Here is a 25,922-nt window from a genome sequence, read left to right on the forward strand (position 1 = left end):
GATTAGAAACAGTTTGTAAATTGACAGTATTTGCAACAAACTTGGTAGGCATATCAATTCAATAACAAACTAAGACACTCTACAGGGGAAAAAACAGAATCCAAATCTTTTGGATAGACATTATTTTCTTATTAAATTTTGAATATATTTTATTATCATCTGAAAAAGTTTACTAAACCACACAAGTTATTAGAAATGTGACTCCTGGGATGACAAAATATGTAGTATTCTTTTCCTTTGTTGTTCCATGGTATGCAAGCTCTGGCATCTCTTTATCAACAAAGTTAAGAAAGCAGAATTGCATGCATGAGATCAAAGATTTGAGAGGCACAAGTATTAGAATCACAGGTATGTGAGAGGCACAAGTATTCCCCAGGGGGAATCTTCCTGGCATATTTCAGTGAAATGTACAAGCTGGAAATGTTTTTCTGGTACTAGCAACAGTGTAGATTGCTGTTATACAAGCATAACACACTGAAAGTTAACACTAATGGTCAACAAAAGAGTTGATTAGCACAAGGATAAAGCCACCTAGATGGTCCAGAAAAGATAACACTGCTTCTTATCACTTCATTGCTGTGCCATAGAGGCCTCCAGAACAGCTCTTGGCAGCTCTGTCAAGTTTGGAGCAGCCAACTGAGCTTGCACATTTCTTTCATTTGTGCGACACATTTCTTTCAAAAAGTTTAAGTAAAATGTTAAACAATTCAGCTGCCATTTCTCTGAGCATAAAAAGTCAGAATTGTCCCTCAGAGCTTAAAAGATGTGCCAGTGAACTCTAAATTTCTTCATGACTGAGCTCTGAAAATTTTGTAAGTAAATATATGTCAGCTTAGAGCATTCTTTTGAGATGTTATTTCCTGTGTTCTATTATCACGTAATAAGAACTTGGCAGAGAATACCAGGAGGGGCATTAAGTGGAAAATTATGAGCAAAAATGATAATCAATGTTTTCTGAGAAGGAATGCCTAATAGTTAAAATATCTTCAAAATTACCTGCTTTGCATGCTTGACTTCATCAAAGTCCTTAGGAAATATAATCGCAGGCTAACAAAACAAAAACCAAAATCCACATCTGAATTTTAACAAGCAGTCCAGACTTCTCAGATTAGTCTTAAATTCTACATATTAAACAGAGTATTTCCATTGCCCATGAAAAAATAAACCAAAACCACCAAACAAACCAACCCCCCACATTGCCAATTTAATTTGAAGAGCTCAAAGGAAAAAGAATGCTATTATGTTTTTTTACAATGAAAGTATGACCCATAATCACAAGCATTTTCTAACTACAAATACCAACTGATTCCTAAGAAAGGCCCACCAGGCCTAAACCTAGGTATAGTAATGAAATGATCCCTTTATCTGATACATAAAGATTAATTTCACAGACAGAACACTGACTGATGGCACAGTGCATTAAAGGAATGTCAGTGCAACAGCTTCAATTGTATTCTTCACTTTTAATGATATATTTTACGAACCTTATTTTTAAGCACTCTCTGTGGCAACATTTTTTGCTATATTTTGCATCCTTTTGCTTCTCTTAAAAAACTATTTGATGCATAGAATTAGTATGTTTCATCTCTGTGTACTTACCAGCCTTAGCTGACCAAGAACAAAGATCCTTTCTGATGCAGTATTCATAGGATGGTAACACATTTCGAAGAATATTATACCTAGGCTGAACAGGTCCACTTTCTAAGGAAGAAAAAAATGAAAACTTGAATGTAGTACTTACCAATTTTCTGAAGATGAACATAGCAGAGGGAAAAAAGGAGAGAGGGCTGGGTGTCTTTTTCTGTGTCTTTTTGCGTGTTTTTTTATTATTATTTGTTTTTAAAGCTTTTTTGTTAGAGGACACATTCCATTAAGATTTGGTAGATGTTAAAGCCTTCTATCATCACAGCTATGACATAAATGATGGTTGCACTCAGGTTGTGGTCAGCAGCTTAACACCGACCTGAGGAGTGAATGTTCCTCAGCAGTTGGTACTGGGATCAGCTGTTTAACATCTTTGCTGGTGACATGGACAGTGGGACCCTCAGCAAGTTTGCTGGTGACACTGAGCTGTGTGGTGCATTTGACCACATGGAGGGATGCCATCAAAAGGGATCATGACTGGTCGAAGAGGTGGGACTGTGTGTGCCTCATGAAGTTCAACAAGGCCAAGTGCAGGGTCCTGCACATGTATTAGGGCAATTCCAAGCACAAATACAGGCTGGGCAGAAAATGGATTGAGAGCTGCCTTGAGAAGAAGCTGGAGATGTAGGCTGAAAAGACCCTCAACATGATCTGTCAGTGCACTGACAGCCCACAAAGCCAAACATCCTGTGCTGCATCAAAAGCAGCGTGACCAACAGGTTGAGTGAGGCAATTCTCCCAATCTACTCCATTCTCATGATACCCCACCTGGAGTGCTGCATCCAGCTCTGGGGCCCCCAACACAAGGAGAACATAGATCTGCTACAGCAAGTCCATGGAGCAAGTCCAGAGAAAGGCGACAAAGATGATTAAAGGAATTGAGCACCTCTCGCACAAGGAAAGGCTGAGAGAGTTGAAATTGTTTAGCCTGGAGAGATTTCAGATCAGCCTCAAGCAGGCTACAAGAATGCCAGAGGGAACTTTTACAAGGCTTCTCAGTGATAGGTGAAGGGATAATGGCTTTAAAATGAAAGAGGGTAGAAAGAAATTCTTTACTGTGAGGGTGGAACAGGTTACCCTGAGAAGCTGTGGATGCCCTATTTCTGGAAGTGTTCAAGGCCAGTTGGATGGGGCTTGAAGCAACCTGGTGGTCTAGTGGAAGGTGCCCCTGCCCATGGCAGGGTGTTGGAACTGGATAAACTTTGGGGTCCCTTTCAACCTAAACCATTCTGTAATTCCATGACTCCCACTTGGAAAGCATTTCCCTGCTTTGCAATTCAGTTTGTCTCTGCATATAAACAGGATTCTCTTTGACGGAAAAAATACACCCTTCACCTCCCACAGTCACAGTCTAGAAACCCAAATCAACAATACACACTTTATTACTTTAACTAAAGACTAAGGTTTCTATCCTATTCAGTTACAAAGGTCCTCCAAATCATACCTGGTACATCTTAGATTCCATGCTACCTTTTCATTAAGTCTGCTCCAATCATACCTGATTGTATGTGGATTTTGTGCTTCCTTGGACCTCTGGGCTGACATACAGTGCGGTGCCAACCATCCCTGTCAAGTTACCTGTGTGGCAAGAGATGAGAGCACCAGTTTCAAGAAAGTGGGAGAGAAATACAGCATTCATGTCAAGAAAAAAAAATCATTCATGTTCTCTTCCTTCTAGGTGGGAGTGCAGTCCTTACTGAGAGAGACCCAGCTGAGAACGCTTTGACAAACAGTTCTTACTCCACGTATCTGTGTCTAGCTGTAGTAGCTAAACCTGTATCTTACTTTAAAGATTTGTAGTAGGTCAGCACACAAATGTTACTACTAATATTACTATTAAATTTCACAACCATTACATTTGTCTTTAAACATACCACGTACTGAATTTCTCTCAAAACACCATATTCAGACAAACAAAAACCAAATAAATGACAGTAAAGTCTTGAAATTGTCCTATACAAGCAAACACAAGTGCAGATAGAACAGATATACAGGCTCTCTATATACCTCACCATGAGGAAGGCACTGATCTATGACAGAAGGCTAGCAGAGGAAGCAAATTAATTTTTAGATAAGAGACAAAACTGCTAGATTTTAACATGGTGGCTAGGGAGGGTCCCACCCCTGACCTCAATAAAGAGAAGTTTTACTGTTAAAGTAAATGGGAAGTTTTAACAGTGTACACAAGACCACAGAAGATAAATGCTTGCTTAGGACCAGTTGTAATGTAAACTAACCTGATGGGTCAGACACAGCAGAACCATCTGAGAGATTTTCCTCTTGTTTGGAGACCACCTAAAATCAGCAAAACACTTGTATTGTAAATGACACATGAAATGCTTCTGTTGGTTGTTCTCACTTGGTTTGGCAGTGCATGCTTTAATTCTAGAATCTTAGAAATTTAAAAGAAGCTTATAGCATTCTTGATATATAAACACTGTGGTCATTTAACTTGTTTTTATTTTTATTTTTCAATAAATATATTTTTATGTTTTATTTTTGTTTTTTAAGTAATTACATCACCAAATTCAAGGGTCTTTTAATTCACTTCAAGCTGTACTTACTGCATTTGCTGGATAATCTGTAGCTAGACCAAAATCACCAATTTTCACATGATCATCTGAATCTAAAAAAATGTTCACAGGTTTCAAGTCTCTGTGGATCATTCCCTGTTACAAGACGAGAATAAAAAAAGACCCACAGAATATTAAACAAACACAATTCAAATTATAAGTATTTATAATAGACTGGAAAATCATATTACATACTTCTACTACAGTGGGAAATCTAGTGCATTAAGTCACCGAAGATCAGTCTTGAAGACAAGATTATAGTTTGTAGCCCAGAAGCTAGAAACAATTTTCAGTGCTACCAGACACCTAATGCATGTTTTCAAAAGATGGTCAAATTCTTACAACAAACAGGTTAAATCTGAAGTGGTTCATTATAAAATTCATGTGATAAAATATAATTAACCCCAAGTACAGACTAATAATGGAAAGGGTAAAGAGAGGAAACTTGCTAATAAATACCCCAAAATGAATACAAAGAAAGCCACAGATAAAGAGGCATAACACAGTTATTATGCACAGGTCTTAACTATCATATTTACTAACCTTTTCATGGATGTAAGCTAATCCATCCAAAATTTCTCGGAAAAGCCGCCAAAGCCGACTGGTATCTTCATGTAGCCCTTGGTCAATAGTGTCCCTTAATGTGCTTTTTTCACAATACTCCATCTTCAGTTACGCATACACAGGGGACAGAGGGAAGAAAGAACAGCTTTGTTAGGAAAAGAGACCATCGGAAACTTGTATCTGTACACACATTACTGTCTGGGCTCAGGAGCAAACAGTATCACCAAAAAGTTCAGCTGTTTGCAATTCTCCTGAGAGCTGTCTTTTAGCTGCCAACAGGCATTCACTTCTGGATCCCACCTCATTTTCTGGGACAATGGTATGAGCCTGCAGAGTAGCACATTCTCTAACATAAACATTAACAACAAAGTGAAACCAGCCAAGCCATAATATGTGATAAAGCCAAACCACAAAGAATCTCTGGCTTTATTGCACTTCGTGTATTAGCTGCTTTTATTATAAATATACACAACACATACAAACATGCTTATTAAAATCTAATTCCATCTACTTGTAACTTCCTTCCAGACAAGCTCTAGCATTAAGTGCATTATAAAAAATTGCACATCACCACAGAACAGTTAGCTATAAATAGTTAGCTTCTGGGAGAAGTTGACTAACTCCTAACACAAAGGAGGTGTCAGTAGAATAGCCTGAAGCTGCAACCCAGCAGGAGTTTCATTGTGTGCCTACTGTTAGAGCCATACAATGGATTTACGGATTACTGATTGCTATTAAAATGAAGTGCACACACAATACAGCTAGCAATGAGCAACACCAGTTATCCCATTACACACTATGGCACTACAAAACTTTGCTCTCTCCAGGCACAAATACAGAGCCTTGGAAGCCATAACAAACCACGTGCATTGCACAGAGCCTTCCACCAGCCAAGCCTTCAGAAAACCAAGCTATTGCAAAATCAGCACTGAACTTACTTGTTTGCATTCTTAAAGGTCATTACTCTTCTCATGAAAACCAGCAACTACTCTCTGCAAACTGAAATGAACAGTATCCTTTTTACAAGCACATTTGTACCTGAATGTACAGATAATGCACTGTCTGAACAACTGGTGTCCTGTCTTCTCCTCCATGGCTATTCTTTTCATTGCCTTCTTCATTCTTCATCACAATAAAAGTAACACAACAGTTAGCTACAGGAAGCTGTGCAGACTTTTTATTACACATACTACTATTTTTTAATGGCTAGAATACACTGATGATAACTAAACTTCTATGGACAGGTTTGAAAAATAGCAAAATAATACAATGACATTTTTGTAATACCACTGCATCTCTCAAAGTGGTGGTGGTATTTTGTAATACCACCATCTCTCAAAGTGAAATCGAGCAGCATTTTGCTATCATTAGACACTGAAGGAAAAGAATTCTGGAAGAACTAGATGAACCCTAAATCTCAAGCTGTGTCACACTAAAAAAAAGAGAAAACCAAAATATTTTAAACTAAAAGACAGAATGCTTGCTTGATAAATAATGCAACCCCCACCCTCAACCAATAATTTTGGTACTGTGTGTATGCCTATTGGTATATACGTATATACAATGACAAAAGAATGCACTGCCATATTATGAAATTATATACTGAAAACCTTTTCATGTCAATGAATATTATAACAGAAAGAGGCAGGAGATGCAGCTTTAAATAAAAGCATGTTACAGATCATCAGGATTGGTAATGACATACTGTAGATGCTGTAGAAGAGTGTGCATTAGCTTTGTAGAGATACAGAGCACTGACTGTCCACAGCAAGTGCTGTGACACAATCATCTAAACCCTTAGTCATTATACCGACTTCCCCTCTCTTTCAGACTGTAACAATATGTATATTGCCTGCTTTAAAAAGTGGCTATGAACAGATGTACTGGTTAAAAGCATCTAACGGCAGAACAGAATTTCAAATTTGAGAGGCCTAAGACCATGTAATCCATATGGCTGTTAATCATAAACACATTGAAGAAACTTGCAATAATAACCTGGGTCATGACTAAAATCCCCTCATATTTAATTCAAGAAACACTTTAGGAAACAGAATCCAGATTAGCTGCATCAGTCTGATTTCTATGAGATGCAGCTCACAATGGCACAACACTTACTCCAACAGACCTATAAAGTTGTGCTTATGTACTTACAACAGAAGTGAAATAAAACTTCCAAACTGACCTGTTTACTTGTAAAAGATTATTATATTTTCATTGTCACTAACTTTACACTTACTGGAGAATGACCTTTACTATTTTCATCTTCGTTATCAAATATTATTTCGCTTTCAGAATCTGTGGTTGGCCTGTTTAGAGAAGCAGAAAGAAAAAAAACCTCAAAAGTTCTGCAAATATTTACTGAAGTATTTGGAAATTATTTTGGGGGAGAAAAAAAACAAACTAAGCTTCTGCTGAAGACTTTCAATACACTTTAAACAAAAAAGCAAAACAAAACAATACCCAGAAAAGCATCCTGCTTGCAAAGAAACACTTCCTTTGATAGCCCAGTTCAAAAAAGGAAGGTATATATTTGTATCAGTAAAATTTAACTGCTACATACAATAAGCAAAACTGAGGTAAGTTTACTTACTTATACAAAAAATCACTCTGAGTGAGAGAACTGAACCATACACAGAGGAAGGTATGGAATACACTAATAAAAACCAAAATAAAAAAGGGCAAGTTGGATATTTTTCAAGACTTGTAATCTCTGTTAGTCTTTATTAAAAAACTTTATTCTCAAAGCTGGAAAAGACAGTCAAACATAAGGTAAGAATTCATGCATTCTGGCACAAATAAGCAGCTTCAAGAAGCCTACACCCAAACATTTTCCACACAGATTGACAATTCTTAGCTAGAAAATTTCCTCTTGCTGCCTGAGTGCTGGCAAATACACTTTTGAACAAGAGGACAGAATTAAAATACAGCAAACTACTTCTGACAAAAGAAACAAGAATGCTAAGACACGAACTTAGAGAAACTAACTCTGCTCATGCTCCCTCTGCAGTGGTAAAACTGAAGCCTACTTACAAAATTGAATGTGAGAACACGCCATCACCATCATCATCGTCATCACTGGACTCCTGATCAGCTCCACTGAATTTGTTGCTGGAGGATCTTTCACATGAAGTACTCCACTCAACTGAACTTGTCAAACACGGAGGAGGAGCATTAGTTTCCACATCACTTGTCTCCTCAGCAGAAAGGATGTAGGGACCGGCTTTGAGGGGCATTTTTCTCTCTTCAGTTGTTTCAAATGTTGACACGGTGGGAAGGGGACTTTCATGTTTTTCTATCCAAGCATTGTAATACCTCACAATATTCTCATGGTTCAAGCGGGAAAGTAACGTTACTTCCCCCTTAATCCTCCGAAATTGCTTGCTGGTAGGGTTTATGCGAATACGCTTCACAGCATAATAGCAACCATCAAGTTTATTTCTCACCTGAAAAATCCAAATTAATCCAAAGTCAAATGCTTACAAATGCCTTACCAAGCAGAGCCAGAAGAATAATTTCATCAAACAGGAAGTCTTCCTTTCACCTGGAAAATGACTACAATTCAAATGCAAGGTTCCCCATACTGAGAGGCTTCTCCCCAGTTTCCCAGCAACCTCTTGCAAGAAACTTTTCAGACTATTCAGTTCAGATAAAAACCTCAACACAGGCACAGCACACTGGCAGACAGTAAATAAAACCATGCAAACCATCCAATATATTGTTCTCCTTCACAGAAAACAAGCATATCTCCAGAAAGGTTTCCACAGAGGAAACAGTTTTCATACCATACCTTGATGACTGCTCCAAAAGCCCCTTTACCAAGTAATTTTAGCTCTTCAAATTCATTGTAGTATCGTGAAAATTGTCTTTGTGTTTCTGTGAAGAATGAAGCACTGGATATCCGACTGCTGGGTACAACTGTCTCCATGTAATCTATACCTGCTGAATCTGTAATGAAGACAAAGTTACCATCACTGGCAATATGGGGATAAAGCAGTAGGGATTGCCAAATAAGGAGCAAGAAGGAGACAAAACCTAAAAAACTGCAAGTGCTCTGCTGTGTAAAGCTCTAGTATAAGCATAAATCTTAATACAGTTTTTAATTACTAACATGAATTATGCTGAACAAAGGAATGGTTTTAACAAGAATGTAAGAAGGAAAGAAGTCTCATTGGAACACCATTTTCCAAGGACAAAGTTAAGTGTATATGCAGGAGGTGGATAAGTTTACAGGTTTCTTTAAAGCATGAGCTGATTCTACAGAAGGGAAAACAGTAGTCAGTCCACCCCAGCCAGTCTTGGACAGAGAAGTTGAAGATCACACTACCTTTTAAATTAGTTAATGTAACACACTTGGTGCAGTCTTGTGAAGCTGTAGCACAGCTCAGTTTTTCTTAGTGCAAGCATATAGTCCACTAACTTAGCAGAATACAAGAAGAGCCAAATTCCTTACCATCTAGATTTTCTTCAGCTACAGGTATTTTTATTCGTGGAATGTTTATAAAACTATGTTGTAGCAACTGCTGAGGAGTCCACCTTTCTTTATCTTCCAAGCAAACACACCTGTTAGCAAACAATAGTGAGAATCATTTCGTGTCTGACATAAATGTTAGAAGAGCTCTTATTATATTTAAGAAATTATTCCTTCCATCATTCAGATGGGAATCAGAAGCAAAGACAGACTAAATGGCTTATCCACAGTGATATACAGTTGGTGTCAGAGCAGAGAAAAAGAAAGCATCAAACCTGTTCTCCCAAATCCCAGATTAGCAGCCTGAGCTATGAGACCAACCTCTTCTATAAAAACTACAACTAACAAAACAGGAGGACTTATTTATTCTTCAAAAAACTAAAAAAAAACCCCAAAAAACTATAAAAAAAAAAAAAAAAAGGAGAATCAAAGACAAAAAGATACAAGAATGTGACAAACATACCTTTCTAGAAAGTCTTGAAAGTCAGCAGGTAAATTGGTAGGAACAGCAACTGGGAATTCCTTGGTTACTTGGCCCTGGCTGAGTGAAAGCAGGAGCAAGCCCAGACGCCATACATCTCCTTTTTTTCCAGGTTTGTTGGGAAGACCATCCTCACTAAAACGAACCTTGGTCTGCTCAAAAACATCAGCTTTGCAGATGTCAGCTAAGCGCTTGGAAATGCTGTAGTCTGTGACCTTGATGTTCCCCTCAGCATCTACCAGGACACTGGAAGCACAAAGGACCTTGTGCACTACTGAATTACTGTGCAAGTAGTCGAGAGCAGACAGTATCTGGATCACATAATGGCGCAACTGCTCAACTGGAACCGGAGTCTCTTTGTGCAAGTATGTAGAAAGGCTGCAACCACTTATGTGCTCCACTAAAATATCCACCACAATTGAGTCGTCCCTTTCTTTGAGGTTCATACATTTGTAGTGTACTATGTTTGGGTGGCTTAGCTTCGTCAGTGAGCTGAACTCTGTTTCTGCTCCCTGAAGCTGGTAGGGAAACACAACAGAACATGCACTTTGTCATATTTTGGAGTGCACTACTAATAAAATATGTAACACAAACAGAATATTTATGATATCCTCATAGTTTTCTAAAAAGGAAGTACTGTGCACTGGGGAAGTACAGCTTTGATTTCTAACAGATACTCTTCAGAATTTCAATGTTTATTTTATTTATGCATACTTGCAAACACACTTTCTTGCATTTGTATTATTGTAAAGGAACTCTTGAATACCCCAATACACTCATCTTCTTTCATGCAGATACTCTAAAAGATTAGCATTTTCAAGTTCATCACCACCATTCTCAAGTTTAATATAAACTAGCAGCCTAAAGAAAAGCACTGAACTTCACTTAATCTTTATTAAGCCAAATGCAAAATATAGGCATTACCTGTTTCTTAGACTTCTCAACCTTTTCTATTTCATGAGTTGTAAGAAACTTTCCCATCTTTTTTTGCCAGTGCAGAACCCACTCATATATTAGAACAAAGTCTCCACTGTGAACTTCCAAGGCATTGTAGACAGATTTACCAAGCTGCTCATCCTTGCCTATACACAAAGGGAAAGAAGAGGAACATGGCTACTTTTGTTTCTCAGGATTTGACAAAAGCTCCTGCAAAAGCTTAATAAATACCAATAACCCTGTTTTCTAAATTTAGAAGCATAAACCTACTTACAAGTAGACAAGACATATCTACATGGTAGGTATGGAAAATATCAAGCTTGATGAGACTGAATGCTATATAACAGTACTCTAATGAAAATAATTGCATATTGACAAAAAACTGCTGCATGTTTTCAAGAATTAGTTTTAACAAATGAACAACTTTCCTGCCTAGCAAATGCCAAGCTCTACACATAGTAACACAATTGTTCATCCTGAAACTGCAAAATAATAGAATTTTCCTTTCTTAAGAGACTTTCAGGCTGTTTGTCCATCCACTGAGGAAATGCTATGTTGAAAGCACATTTGATGGTCTGTCCATGTGGGCACTCCATGGAGATGTTACATCTCAAAGTTTCCTCTGTATTAATGTTTTTGCTGAACCTGCTGCTTTTATACCATCGCTATCAGCAGCAATGGATGGACAGTAAGCATGCATTTCCGGCTCTGTGCCTATCAGTGGCTTGACATGTTCCTGAAAGCATCCCAAACCCCAGCATTTCAAGCTGCAACTGTAATTTGGCTTACCCAGACATTTTCCTTTATGGACAGTAAGCTGTCCAGCACCACTTGTGCTGAAGTTCAGAACTTCGTGATTTCCAGGGGACTCTTCATTATTACTAACAGAAATCTGGCGTTCTCGTCTGCAATGTGAAGAGAACATTTTTCTCCAACTGAGAACAATAGTATAAAGTCAAGACTTGAATACAATCCTTAAAATTGGAAAGTTCACAAGTCATCCACAGCACATGGCTTAGTTAAGCCATGACAAATGAAGGTAGGGGGGAAGGTGGCAAGGAAGAAACCAAAATGAACAGGTCAACAGTATGGCACACTATTCTTCTGCCTCCAAATTTCACTTTATAATCAAATGTTTGGAACTAACTAAATAAATACAAATAAATCTAAAAACTCCACATGCAAACTGACATACTTTGAACGTCCAGCTGAATTTGGTCGGTGTTTATTATTCACTCCATGTTCCAAACAGCTCCCATTTAAGCGTGAAGCAACTCTATGTCCTGCAGTATCTCTCCTGTGAGAGTCTTCTTGATTTGTCAGAGCAGCTATTTCCAAACGTTCCTATAAATCAGGAAAAACACCAACTAAATACAGAAGCCACTCCTACCATCAAAATATGCAAACACATAGTTATTATTCTATGAAGTCATGCAAATCACAGAAGAAATATGTTTCCATAATAAATGCATGCATGAGGCCAAAGAAAAAGTGCTCAGATTTCAGAAAGTACATTTTGGCACTGCCCATGGCAAAAAAGCAAACAACTCTGGAAACACTAACATACAACCTTTTTTCTATGTCTGCTTGAAAATATTCACCTTGGTACACTCCAGATGCTAGTATATTCCAAAAATAAACCCCAGAAACAATCAAGAATCCATTTTAATTTAGATCTACTAGAAGCCCTGAATAAGAAAAGATGTCCAAGAAAATTTAAAATTTTTACAAGTACTGTTACAGTGCTGGGAAGAGCTTACTACAATTTTTTTTTTTGCACAACTGCTTAGAAAGAATACCTGTTTGGCAATCTCCTTCTTTTTTCTTTCTTCCCTTTTCTCTTCCTCCCTTCTCTGAATCTCGTTAAGGATTTCACGTTGCTAAAATAAATTTCAGTTGTTAGAGATGAGACAGTACATGCAGTGCAGCTGCTAAAACTTTACCCTGATTTAAAAGTCAAAAAGCTATGAACCTGATTTTTTGGAATTGTTGGAAAAGGACTTAGAGGATGTGTCACAAGAACAAAAACGCAGAACTCAAATTAGCTCTCCTGAAGAAATTAACAGCACCAATTGTATGATATAGGAGAATGGAACTGTAAATTACTTCTACTGCCAGACCCAACAATAAAGTCTGACACACATACACAAAAAAAAGACAGGGAGATAAATCCAAACGATCTTTTAAAAACCAGAGCTACTCTAACCATATTCCCCACAGAGTGGAGACTTCATACTACTATCTCCTGTGAGACTTGGATGAATCCCCTCATTTCTAGTGAAGGATGTTCACCTCTCCAGATTAGATTTGTTGCTCTCTAGAGGTGCCTGTCACAGCAAATGCTCCCGTCATCCTAAGTGTGAAAGAAGGTATCAATACCTGTCTGCCTGACTAACACTTCCTAGTTTAAGATGGAATGCACTTAATATTTACATTTGCTTAGATTTTGTAAAAGGTCCTTTTCATAAGTGATTTTTATAGGATCAGGAATCAACACTGAGGTTTGTTTCAGGCATAAATATTTCCCCGGGTTAAAACCACATCATTAAAACATTACAATTACAGCAGCAGGTAGTTCATATAATAAATATTGATCTACTCATACTGGCAGGTCTGGCAAGTTAATAATTCACTAAAACTCACCATTATGCAGAGGGATTTTAAAATCACGGTTATGTTAAGAATATACGGTTATTCATACTTTGACTTCTCTTACCTCCTGCTCTTCTCTTCTTTTAACTTCTTGTGCCCTACGCAATTCCTCCTGAGCCAATCTTTCCTGTTCCTTTTGATGATTTTTTAGCATTTCCTCATGAAAAGACTTGGAAGGTGGTTTATTATACTCACTGAGAAATGACTGTACATGGTCAGCTAGTTCAAATATCATCACCTGAAAGAAAATAAGTATGAATGACATGCAGAGTCAAATGATAGACAAATGATATGCATTCCAAAAAGCAACACAGCAGAAACATTACTGTCAATTTTTTTATTTATCAGGGAGAATCTATCATATTTCACTATTTTTTCAGAATTTATTTATTAATAAATTGTAACAGGACAAATCCCTGACTGCATTAGCAAAGATGGCAAAAATTACTGTCAGACTTAAGCCATCTTATTTTTCTAACAGAAAATGAAATTTAAAAATAATTTTCTCATCTTCTTTTAGGCATAATCGTTCTGTTCCCAAAGATAAGGTTTATGACAAATGAGCTACAACAGAAGAAATCCTTCACACTATCTGTTATTGCTACAAAATAATTATTATTTCACTGCTAACCACAAATCCAACCCTTCCTCTGCAAAGCAGTCCCCCAGTTGGGACTGTAAAGTCACATAAGGCATTCCATATTCATATAACCACAACCACTAAAATGAAAACTGCACTGAAAATTCTGCTCAGCTGAATTCTGCTACATGGTTTGCTGCTTAGAATCAATTTTCAGCTACTGTTTACTTGAACTGTGTATGTATTGCTGATCTATTGACCTGTCAGGGCTTAAGCTTCAGCAGTCTAGTAGCATCTCCTCTTTAATTCAAGCAATCCACAGTGCTAAGAGACCATTTTAGCTCTAAAATTAAAGAATAGGACAGGACAAAGGTGCAGTTAGCAGCACCACTGAGCAGGATTTGCATGTACAGGTGGGAGATCAGCCACATTAAATTGTACCATCTGCCTTAACAGGGTGACATTTAGAAGATTCTCAGACTCCAAATCCCTGCTTGAAAGTAAGAAGGTAGCCAGGAGGCAGTCCAAAATAGAAAGAACAGCACAATATGCATAAATCTGACATGTACAACTGAAATATTTTTCCCAGGTTACTATTCAAAAGGCAAGGCAATCATTCCATGTACACATATGTATAAAAAAACCCACTTAAAAACAACAAGAAAAACTCAATAATTAAAAAAACCCTAACAGTTTGCTGCTCAGTTTGAACAGGTGGTTGAGGTATTGTCAAACTTTCTGTATCACAAAATACAATTTAACAAGGAGTATCTGTCAAGGCCGAGAGAAAAGTTATCTCCCTTCTGCTGCAGATAAAGTAATTCAGGACAACTGCACATGCCATTCACACAAAATGAGTGCCATACATGTAACTCACAACCACATCTACACATTGCTGGAGCAAGCATGACTCTCTCTTTGGAAAACCAACATTAGAAAAATGTATGAGACATTTTTAGGTCCCTTCAATGAGATTAGAAATCAAACTGGGACTAATAATTCTTGTGGTCAGTTTTGAGCAGACCAAGTATATATTGCATGGTTTTGCAGTTACTTAGAGACTTTAACCCTTGTACTTTCTATGAATTGTCCATAACGCTGTCATTAGAAAAAAATAAACAGCAAACAAAAAAACCCACCTCTAAATTCCAGAATACATTATTAAACTGCTAATTTCCAAAGATACTGAAAAATTTGAGGAAATTTTCTGTTATTGAACAGAACATATCTGGCTAAAACAGTTATTTTGAAATAACTGCAGAAAAATTTGCAATCAAAATACAAATATGGTATTCAAATAGGAAAAAAGGCTTGATGCGGCAGGAGTGAATGACAGACAGCTCTTCCTAAACCTGTAAAGTCGACAGGCTTTGAAAAGTGAAAGCAAAATATTACCCCACTTCAGTCTATTATAATGTCCACAGCTGTGTAATTCTCATTTTTATAAAGGCAAATTGAGCTATTCAAATGAGTTCACCTGCAACACTTCCAAATAACAATGAGAAACATGCCAAAACCCCTCTTTTGACCAAAAATTCTTTGTTACCTTGTAATTCTTTAAATCATTGCAGTCCTCAACAACAACTGAAAGGTATCGTTAATACTAAACATACCCAAAGATGTATAAAATCCCTTAAAATAGATAAAAGGCCTAAGCTTCCCATCTTTCCCTTATTACCTAGTTCCAGAGAAACTCAAGTATCACTACTCCTAAACACAGAAATAAAAATGGCACAATGGCATGGAGTGACTGTGCTATGAAGTGTTGAGCTGGTGTTGGAGGGAAGATCTCTTGTGCTTCAGTTTAGCATTAGGTGAGCAAGATCACGTGGAAAAACTCCCCAGGTAACTACTGCTTGCTTAAACAGATATGGCCTCTTATGATATTCAAATTAATCTGAAAAGTGCAGAAAGCTCCCAGTTTAACAGTTAGCACTGCCTTTTTTTTTTTTGCCAAATATCTTCCTTTAAACAGGAATAAAGCTTGCAGTATTTATACATGCACTGGATTTTGAGAGTGTCCATAGTCTGAACTTTCATTAATTAGAAACATTCCTAAGAAAGATAGTCTCTCCTTAAAAGCAATGCAACTAGCACTTCCAATGTGGATGTATTCCACTATATTATACTATACATCTTTAGAACTATTCAAGTCCAGAGTCTATTTCTCAAGGAAGTGAAAATCTCTTACCTCTCCACAGCGCTGTTTTGCCAGTTCAGCTAGCCTGCACTTTAGTTCATTTATTTTCTCATTTGACAAGCCTTTGGAATTTTTTAGTTGTATTTCAGGAACTCTGAGGGACAGCAAGAAAATATAAAAAAGTCCTCATTAGAAAAATTGAGTGTAAAAAGCAAGATTTGGATAAAAACTGTGAAGGAAAAGGAAGGAAATTCATAGTCACTTGGCAATTAGTCAGTGCTCAGAAGCAGAAGACACTGTATAACAGATTTTGACAGATAAGTCAGAAACACTGTATTATATTCCCTATCATCAAATTTTCCAGTTGTAGATTACCTGTTGGTAACACTTAACAGTAGAACAACCAAAGAAACCCTGCAGACTCTAATAATTCAGCTCTTAACTGCTAACTTACTGAGCCAGCCATTTAAAACATTACTAACATAATATTCGGATGCTTATAATTTATTTATCTCCATCACACAGGTTGCACAAACTCCAAGAAACAAATGCAATAAATAAATATCATCTAGATTGAAAAAGTATTTAAAATAAACAAGCAAAATGTCTGAAGGTGTGTATTTTAAACTAAAACAAAAAAAATGAGAGTAGCTGTTACATCCTTGTTATAGGATATAACTGAGCTATCACTTAGTAAGGAATAGCATTTCCCTTCTACAGCACAAATGGATGGACTGAAGGGAGTTATGTTTTGGACTATCAGTGGTATAAGGACTGAATAAAATACAGCACAGGGTAACACAACCCAGAAATCACCTGCCAACATAAAATGCTGGGGTAGGCTGGTCACCTGCAACTCCTTCTACACTCTCTATAGAGAACTCATCCCAAGGCGAATCCAACAGAAAACAGAACAACAGATGGCTTTAAATAAAAAGGAGATTCCGTCTGTCTCAGGTGAAAGAGTCAGGAGCTGAAGAAGCCTAACAAGGGCCTTAAAATGGTGGCAGGTACACCTGTGTTTATGTACCTCCAAGCTACAAACTGGGGCTGCAGTTTTGCACTGTCAAACCCATCCCAACTATTTGCCATTGAACAAAAGACTAAATCCAATTCAGGTGTCAAAATTGAACGTTGCGTATTATAAAATACCCCAGGCTTAATAAATACTGATGTGCAGAAAGCAAGACTAAGAGTGATGAATAAAATTACATATTTTTTCAGCTTACATTTCACTGTGGAAAGCAGAGAAAAAAGGTTGTATTTTACGTTCACTTACGTATCAGGGTAAGTATGTGGACACTTGACCCACAGGTCAACTTTGGCATACACTTCATTAGCACCAGTCAATCCCTGAGGACGCAGAACTAAATTAATTTCAGGAGGCTGTCGTACCTAAAATGCAAAACAAAACTTCTGATTGATAAGGGTTGTTTGGTTTTGTTTTAATGAAAACACACAACCCTATACTATATAGAATATATTATATTATAGGAGAATACAGCTTAGACTATACAAACCATGAAAAAAATACACCAATGTGTTGACATTGCTCAGTAGGAGTGAAATGGTCCCCTGACTACCATGGTTTATCCAGTATATTTTTAGAGTTTATACAGATAAGTGTAGCAACAGTCATTAGAAAGATGATTCAGACTCAGCAAAAATGAGGTTCTATAATAAAACTTTTGTATTCTGCTTACTGTAAGATAGCAGTAGAGAAAAAATAAATTTAACACAGGTTATTTGTATCACAAACTAAAGCCTTCATTATAAAACCAGCATTTTTCTTTTGTGTTTAGGTTACTAACCCAGGCATTATTTTATTTTCTGACATGGCAGCAGACCACAATGTCACATTAATACACGTCTTATACAGCCGAACAAATGGACAGTGGGTTTTTTCCTGTTTTGCCATAAACCAGAATTTTAACAAGCCTTCCCCATTCCCACCCTGTCCAAATCACCTACTCAAAACCAGGATAAAGTAAAATATGCCCATATAAGCATTCCCAGCTTATTCTTTTCAATTAGATTTAACAATAAACAACAACAAAACAACCTAGCCCTTAGTAACATGAAAAACAGGGAGGGAAGTAAGACCACATGGAATAACAAATACAGAAACAGATGGTTAACTATCCCCCTTTGCTTTTCTAGCAAGGAGAACATGTTAAGCGAAGAGGATGTCAGATATGATCTTCAATACACAGTGAACACTTCTGAAAACCCAACAAGCTACTAAAACTGTTCTTACCAAACTTCATAAAAAGAGGAAAAAAAGTCGTAACTTGCTGCAAAAAAACTAAGACCAAGTCTCTGGCACAAAAGAAAGCAGAGGATATATTGTAGACATTCAAGACAAAAGAATGCAAAAAGAAACAAGAGTAAAAGTGAACTTGTGAAACAGAACAGAGTGACCATTATCTCCAGGTACAGGAAAACAATACCGTGGACACAGCTGGAAAGGAAATATCAATTTGATGTGGACACAAAAGACAAATGGAAGAGAGTAGTGAGTACCAGACCCAAGCATTAACTAGCTACAATTAAAAAAACCCAAACCTCTAAAAATGAAAGCAAAAATTATTATCATGGAAATAGGTGCACTGTGACAAAACCACAGCATGTAGCAACTATTCAAATATCATCATGTACACCGACGAGATGAATTCACTGAGCAGGTATGTAATTAGTAGGTTAAGGAATTAATTAAGAGGCAATTTTTTAAAAGCCTGACAGTTAATTAAAATGCAATTTACGAGCACAGCACCGATTACGGAGCGAGCATTTCTGTCTCGAGAATTAATCGCGAAGGCGGCCGGCCGAGCCGTCAGGCAAGGAGGACAAGCACCGGCGCCAGCGAGGCAGCGCCAACCGCGCTCCGCACCGGGACCCGGCCCGGCCCGCTGCACCCGGACCCCGCTCGCTACCTTCCAGGCCTGGCTCTGCCGCAGGTCCTGGAAGTCCTGCCCGTAAATGGACTCCAGCACCTGGAGCTCGTTCTCCTGCCGCAGCTGGTAGCTCTCCGGCGGCTCTGCGGGGAGCTCCGCCGGCTGCTGCCGCCCGCCGCTGGCCCCGGCCATGTCAGCGGCGGGGGCGCACAGCGGCCATGGCGGGTCCCGCGCTGCCGCCCTGGCACTGGAGCGGGGGCGGCCCCGGCCCGGTACCGCCTCCCGCGCTGCCGCCCTGGCACTGGAGCGGGGGCGGCCCCGGCCCGGTACCGCCTCCCGCGCTGCCGCCCTGGCACTGGAGCGGGGGCGGCCCCGGCCCGGTACCGCCTCCCGCGCTGCCGCTCTGGGACCGGAGCCCGATCGCGGCCCGGCACCGCCTCCGCCGGCGCGGCGCCAGGAGGAGCCGGGGGCCGGGTCCGCTGGCGCCGCCTGAGGCTCACTGGTTCGTCTCCAGGAACGCGTCTATGGAAGGGATCCATAAGGATCCTCACGGGACTCCTCAGAACTAAACAGTGGGACTAAGAGCACTGTCCGAACTCTGTGAGGCTTGGTGCCGTGGCCACTTCCCTGGATACCTGTTCCGGTGACCAACCACCCTCCGGGTGAAGAACCTTTTCTGGTGTCCTGTCTGAACTCCCTCAAGATATGCCTCCAGGTATATCTGCATTACAGAGATACACAGCAAAAACAGTTGGATACTGTGTAGATTTTTTTAAACTGACCTTGAGAAAGATTCACAAAAGGGAAAAAATAACCACGAATTTCATAGTATATTTAATGTAGAGCTTGGGCAGGATACAAGGTCCTGTGAAAACTGTGAAACGGTTCCCACCGACAATTGCTGTAGTGAGTAATAGCAGGTGGAGGGTGAAATGTCTTTGGTTGGACTGCAAATAAAAAGTGAGGCGGCCGGGTGTCCTTGGTGGACCTGCCAGAGAGAGGCACCCGGGGCTTGTCAGGGGAGCAGTGATAACCGGAGAAGAAAATGTGCTTTCCTTCAGACACTTCACATGGTAACTGCTACTAAGGACTGCCCCAAGATGGAGCCTTTAAAGTTTTGGGATCTTCATAAAGAAACCCCAAGTAAATTCATTCACACGAAGTTATCCAATAGGTGAGTAATCCCCAGGCAAAGAAAAATGTTTCAGTAGTCTGCAGCTTGCTACCACGCACCCAGATATAAAAATGGAGTTTTGGTGATTTTGACTTTACTCCTTGACCTTTGAGTACAGACTTTTGTTACAGAGAGATCATTTGCACTAATGAACGGTTTCTATAGCCCTCAATTTGTCCTTCCGAAATGAAAAGCTTGTTCCATGCATACTTTCAGTTGCACTTAAATAATATCCTTAGTATCAAACGAAAACCAAGTGTTAAATTGTATCACTGTTGTGATGCAGGTCTCTGTTCCACACTGTTTCTAGAGCGTACCTTTAGCGGCGGGGTCTTTCTATCTCATCTGCTTTTTGGTGGGAAATGCATGACCAAAGATGTTTAGTGTTTATCTAGCAACAAGAGAGACGTCCCTTTGCTCAGTCAGCTGTGACCTGGGGCACTGTAACTGGTCACTGGAGTTTCCTCTGGTGCAGTTGGGTATGCTTGTTATCAATTTGTATGTAATTAATAAAAAATTTCCCTGTGTTAAAGACTGGAAATAAAAGTTCCTAGACCACAGATTCATCTTCTGTCCCATACAAAGACACAGCAAGAATGGCCAGTTAGAAGACATGATGCAGTAAGCAATTAAGAAATGTCAGCAATATTTCCTTTAACAGCAATTGTGGGTTTATACTTCCCAAGCACGTGGTGTGGGACACACAGCCCCACACATGGGAAATTTCTCCCCTGTTACACTGTACAGCAGTGGGTGGGCCAGGTAACAATATGCCTTTTAAAGCTGTCCAACTTTCCCCTACTTTGTGACTTGGCAAAAATTCAACCAGTTAAGATGAAATGTTCTAGATGCCCAGATGTCTACCTCAAACTATTTTTCCCCTTAATTACTTCTATAATGATTCATTGTTTCCAAGAAGAAAGACAGGGTAAAATAACATTTTATAACATAATCATAAAAACATACTGAGAATTTGTTTTTAAAGGTCTTGTACTCCAGCAGGAGTGCGAAAATTTGATGAGGAAGAAGAGACAACCTTTTTTCAGTGCTCTGGGTTTGCTAGCTAACCTTGTGAAAACCTACATGAACGAAACCAAATTACATAATTGTAGGGAGTATTCACATACTCAGCACAGGTTTACTGGAATACAGAGAACATCCACCTGCCCCAAACATGTGCCAGACTGCATCTGGACAGAAGCTTCCCTTCCAAACTTTAAGACAAAATTTAAAACTCCATCCCACAACATTAAAATTTAATTATATCAAATAAAATTTAATTGAGTTGTGAGAATGTGCTTTCACTTCCCCATATGCATGTGGAGGGGAAGTCAGCCTTCCTATGTGAAGTGCAGGAGAGAAGGAAAAGGTTCTGAGTGTTAAGAGTAAGAAATTTGGCAGAAAATAAAACCTCTTGCATTCCAGCTAGTCTCCAGAGATCAGAGGGGCTGTGTGCAGCTGGGCTTATTCTGATTGTAACCAAACTGGCATTACATGTCTGGTCAAGTCCAGTGGGAACTACTGAGCACAGATTCACAACTAATGTGATTTATTGAAGTAACAGAATATAATAATAATCTAATCTAATCTAATCTAATATTATCAGAATATATGCACTAGCTGGGATAGCTAGCTCTAATGATAACGTTGTGTTAACTTGGGTAATAATAATAGCAGGTAGACCCTTACCAAGACAGCATCTCGACTTGGAAGGAGGGAGAGGAGAGTAGCCTGACAACTGTCTCTAAGGTCTTTTAGAGTCTTTTTCCTAACAAGTCTACCCTCCTTACATACAGTGCAATCTGATTCCCCTCCTTCTACATTACCTATAGCAGGGTCTAAGCAGAGAGTTGAGTAATAGTAATTTATGTGGTAGCATGTACTTCATTAAGCTTATTAGCATATGCAGGTATGAACATTTTAATATTTAAATTACTTTTAATCAGGGAGACATTTCCTTTTTGGCCACGCCGTCCTTCAAAGTTCCAGTCCTACCACTTCTGTTCTGCTCCATGCCTAAACCTGGACCATCTCATGTCCACAGGACCTTTTCCTTTAGACAACTCAATCTTACTTGACCATGCAGATCTATGCAAAGACAACGCAGAGGGTACACAGAGGTACAACGCAGAGGCTGTAGATAGTAAACATTAGGTCTTGCCTGGCTCCTTGGTCATTATTCTGTACCAATGAAGGAACTGAAGAAAGGGACAGCTGTGTGAGGAAAAACACCTTGCAGGTGGCTGGGAAGTGAAGGGACTGAGGTCAGACTCTGGTTACAGACATTGGCCACAGGAATGCTGGAGGCCAAAAGGAGGAAGAAGCCTGTTTGCATGTCTCAGGAAAGTAAACATGAAGGGAAAGCATGGTGAAAGCTGCTGATTATTGCCTGGGAAAGTGGGGAGAAATGGGACTGGGTGGACAAAGGAAATGAGTTACAGGTGAGAGGAAAAGGTAGGAGGGTGAGTGAGTCTGACGCCACAATCAGAGTTAATCAGAGACATTAATTACTAGAAAAGAGGCTGGAGCAATGAACTCCCAGGGGAATGAGAGGAGGCTGCAAATGGCTGGCCTGAAACACATGGAGGTACAAGCAGAGGCTTGGCCAACAGCCTCCAGGACCTGTGGTGGGATGGGACAATGGCAGTCCCCTACCCCTGTGGTCAGCAAATGGCTTTGAATCCATGGCACAGCACCGAGCTGTGTCCTGGATCACCGAAGTTCACATTGCAGGAGACTGCGCCAATGTCACTGGAACACATCTCATGTGTGTGGGGTCCCTAAAGAAGCTTTTCTGTGCAGAAGCTTTTCTGGGGCTGAGCACAGGGATAGCTCCTCTTCCCAGGGCACTCCAGACTGGCAGCCACTGTCTGGAAACCTTTTTGGCTTAATATTTAACAAGCACCCCCCCAACGTTAAAGGTAAACGTGTACCCACTATATGGATGCACACCGTCTGTAAAATCAATCTCCGAACTTATTGCGTCCACTGAAGAGCTTTTCTGGAAATTTATACATTTAGGAAAGTATCTATTTTAACAAGGAACATGCGTGTCTAGAACCCAGCACCGTCTTTTGAAAGTCTGTCCTCAGAATCAGGGCCCTGTTTTAAAGCACCGGTTTAAACGGCTCCCGCCGGCTCCCACAGCCCCCGAGCGAAATGGCGGCGCCGCGGCCGCGGTTACGTGATGGCGGCGCGCCCGCCCTCGGGAGCGCGCCCGGGCGGCGGCTCCTGCCCCGGCCTGGCATCGCCGCAGTGTTGGCAGCGCGGGGCCGCGGCGGCTCTGCGCCCGCGCCGGGATGAGGGAGCACGAAGGAGAAGGGCTGTCGCTGCCCGCAGCGCTCAGTGCGGGGCGCGCAGGGATCGTGCGGAGCCGCCTCGGTTCACTGGACACTCGAGCGCCCCCCGCCTTGCGATTGAAACCTGAGTTCGTTTTCCCCCAGAAGCAGCGGGAGCGCAGCGGCAGTCCCCGGGCAGTCACTGGCCTCTGGACGCTGTGTAAGGGTCGGCGCGGCGTCCAGCGCCTCGCAGAGCCAGCAGGGAGACTGGAGGGAGCTGTGTCTCACCACGGGCAGAGCGGGAGTAGAAATGCCACGGGGAAAGCCATGCTTTTCCCGTCTCAGGGCGGAGAGCAAAGCCAGAGCTCAGCGCTGAGAGTGGAGTGAGGGGACGGAGTTGGTGGCCCCGCCACTTCGGCAGGCCCGTTTTGCCGTGCAGTGTGCCCGTGGCCGTGCGAGCGTGTGCGAGGCGGGCGCGCCGCGACCCGCGGGAGGATGAGCCGCGGTGTGGGGTGTGATTCTGGGCACCGTGACTCCTTCTCTCCCGCTTATTGCGGTAAAACATGCTGAGGAGACCTGTGGCGGTGTGAAGCAAAAACTATGGCACAGCTGATCGGAAGGCGAAGCCTGGCTTGTTTTCTGCTTTTGTTTACTGGCTGTCGTGACTTACAAGGTGGAAACGCGAGCAGCCAGCCCTGCTTCTCGGGACACAGGAATGTGGTGAAGATGCCTCCGAGAGGCAGAGACCGGGCTTCATCCTCAGAAGCGTCCTTTTGCCTGTGGGCTCCGTTCATTCACTAAACGCAAGGGCTGGGCAAGCTGTGTGACAGTGAGAAAGGCGGGAACTTCGCCATGGGGTACGGCAGAAGCTGGGTGCTGATGAATGAAAGCGACCATGGCCCGTCGCCGGCGGTCAGCAGAGCTCTGGAGATGGGGAACGCCTCGGCCGCGCGGATGGTGTGGCAGGGCGGGAATGCCAGCGAGGCGGGCACCGCCGAGAGCGAGGAGCACGGCGAGGAGCAGAGCTACCGGCACTTCACCACCACCGTGCAGGTTGTCATCTTCGTGGGCTCTCTGCTGGGTGAGTGAGAGTTGCTGGAGTTTTTTGTTGATTTTTTTTTTTTTTTTTAATGTTTAATTTTTTTTTTTAATCCTTGCAGCCAGGGACTGCAGACCAAAAGGTAACTGGCATCATTGTCTGTCTTCGTGACTCTTAGTGCATTTCTGGTCCTCAGCTGTTTGATTTCAAGTTCCTTGTATAAAAGCTCTTTCTATAAAATGTATTTGTCACGGATGAGAACTTATACAATAGATGTATGTATTACTTAGTAAGCTTTTCTGTCAGAATTTAAACGGGCAGAAATTAAATGGGTTGATGACATGCTTATTTTCAGCTGCAATGGGATCTGTTCTCTTTAACATAAAAAGGGTGTGGAGTGTTTCAAACAAATTTTGCTGAATTTTTGTTTCATTTTGCAGTAATTTGGTGTCTGTGTCCCGCAGATTTTAAATAAATCCTTTGAAAGTACATTATACTGTAACTATGTATAACCATGTGCAATCTCGCCTACTCTATACTCTTACAGTAGGAATCATAGTTTAGATATGTGTTAGTAAGCTATTGCTATATAATTTTACTGATGTGTGTATATTTGATTTCTCGATGCTTATAGTTTTGTTAGGAATATGTGTGCATTTCTTAGGGAAAAAAAAAAGCCTTATGGTAAGTCAAGTTATCACTATTTGGGAGATAAGTAACCTGAGTTTCAGTAAAATGTCACCACTATCTCAATCATTCAAAGCTTTACACACAGGGTTTGACTGAGAAAACATCCACCTTTCATACGGGAGTTCAGCAGGAATTTGTTGATGGGAATTTGCTGATGGTCATTGGCTTATTTTATCGAGGATTTGTTTTGGATTTTCCTGATCTTGAATAATATTAAAACCTATTTTTCTGGTCATGGTAACAAATTCTTATATCTATCTCCTTTTGGTAATATTTAATGTCACTTAAATAATTCTTAAGAAGATGGTGGAACAGTCATGGAACAGTGTTGAGTCCCAGTCAACAGTGCACTTACTGGTTATTTCTGTAAATCACTGAGTCTTTTGACATCAATTACTCCTCTTTTCAGTTGGGATAATCCTCACGGTTCTTGCTTTTTTTCTATTTAGCACATAGTGTGGGGAAAGACACTATTAGGATAGGTACTCTTTTTCTTTTGTATGTGGGATAGTACCTGTCACAAAACCATAGCCGGCAGTGTCCTAAAATAACAAGACTAGATGAGAAAACTCAGAATTTTAATTCTTTATTATTTGGGTTTTGAGCCTTTAAGAGAATAAATTTGAGTCATATGTCCCGATTTAGTTTCATGAGCATGGATCCTCCAAATTTATTTGAAGATGAAAACACACATTATCATGTAATCATTCTTTCAGCACCTAGGAGTTTTTAGAAACCAGCCAACCAACCAAAAAATACTACAGGTACAAAATTTTGAAAGCTAATGTAAGTTATGGTTTGATACTCCT

General features: G+C 40.2%; 2 protein-coding genes across 9 annotated transcripts in view; one reads left to right on the plus strand and one right to left on the minus strand.

Annotated features, from left to right (window-relative positions):
- The window catches only part of EIF2AK4 (eukaryotic translation initiation factor 2 alpha kinase 4), a 41,877-nt gene extending 18,607 nt beyond the window's left edge, over positions 1 to 23,270 (minus strand). The window contains exons 1-20 of one of the 5 annotated variants that reach the window (XM_086892696.1): positions 23,044 to 23,270; positions 17,318 to 17,433; positions 16,090 to 16,192; positions 13,383 to 13,556; positions 12,466 to 12,546; positions 11,862 to 12,010; positions 11,456 to 11,571; positions 10,655 to 10,812; positions 9,713 to 10,248; positions 9,232 to 9,341; positions 8,569 to 8,726; positions 7,812 to 8,224; positions 7,018 to 7,087; positions 5,820 to 5,903; positions 4,761 to 4,883; positions 4,209 to 4,313; positions 3,882 to 3,939; positions 3,143 to 3,222; positions 1,600 to 1,701; positions 997 to 1,047 (exon numbers count right to left, since the gene is read on the minus strand). In XM_086892696.1, coding sequence (XP_086748822.1) covers positions 997 to 1,047; positions 1,600 to 1,701; positions 3,143 to 3,222; positions 3,882 to 3,939; positions 4,209 to 4,313; positions 4,761 to 4,883; positions 5,820 to 5,903; positions 7,018 to 7,087; positions 7,812 to 8,224; positions 8,569 to 8,726; positions 9,232 to 9,341; positions 9,713 to 10,248; positions 10,655 to 10,812; positions 11,456 to 11,571; positions 11,862 to 12,010; positions 12,466 to 12,546; positions 13,383 to 13,553 — 2,565 coding nt within the window. In that variant the 5' untranslated portion in view covers positions 13,554 to 13,556; positions 16,090 to 16,192; positions 17,318 to 17,433; positions 23,044 to 23,270. Of the gene's footprint in view, positions 1 to 996; positions 1,048 to 1,599; positions 1,702 to 3,142; positions 3,223 to 3,881; positions 3,940 to 4,208; positions 4,314 to 4,760; positions 4,884 to 5,819; positions 5,904 to 7,017; positions 7,088 to 7,811; positions 8,225 to 8,568; positions 8,727 to 9,231; positions 9,342 to 9,712; positions 10,249 to 10,654; positions 10,813 to 11,455; positions 11,572 to 11,861; positions 12,011 to 12,465; positions 12,547 to 13,382; positions 13,557 to 16,089; positions 16,193 to 17,317; positions 17,434 to 18,811; positions 19,205 to 23,043 lie in introns of those variants that run through there. The other 4 variants (XM_086892697.1, XM_023928322.2, XM_086892694.1 and 1 more) reach the window with 4 other exon arrangements.
- GPR176 (G protein-coupled receptor 176) overlaps positions 19,287 to 25,922 on the plus strand; it is a 39,438-nt gene continuing 32,802 nt past the window's right edge. For 3 of the 4 annotated variants that reach the window (XR_015287908.1, XR_015287907.1, XM_086892698.1), the window contains exon 1: positions 23,291 to 24,465. Coding sequence is in view for 1 of the 4 variants with exons in the window: in XM_086892698.1 (XP_086748824.1) it covers positions 24,237 to 24,465 (229 nt within the window). In the remaining 3 variants the exon portion in view is untranslated. Of the gene's footprint in view, positions 20,107 to 23,290; positions 24,466 to 25,922 lie in introns of those variants that run through there. The other variant, XM_086892699.1, reaches the window with a different exon arrangement.

Source organism: Cyanistes caeruleus, chromosome 6 (genome assembly GCF_971803275.1).
Source record: "Cyanistes caeruleus chromosome 6, bCyaCae1.hap1.1, whole genome shotgun sequence".
Classification (NCBI taxonomy): domain Eukaryota; kingdom Metazoa; phylum Chordata; class Aves; order Passeriformes; family Paridae; genus Cyanistes; species Cyanistes caeruleus.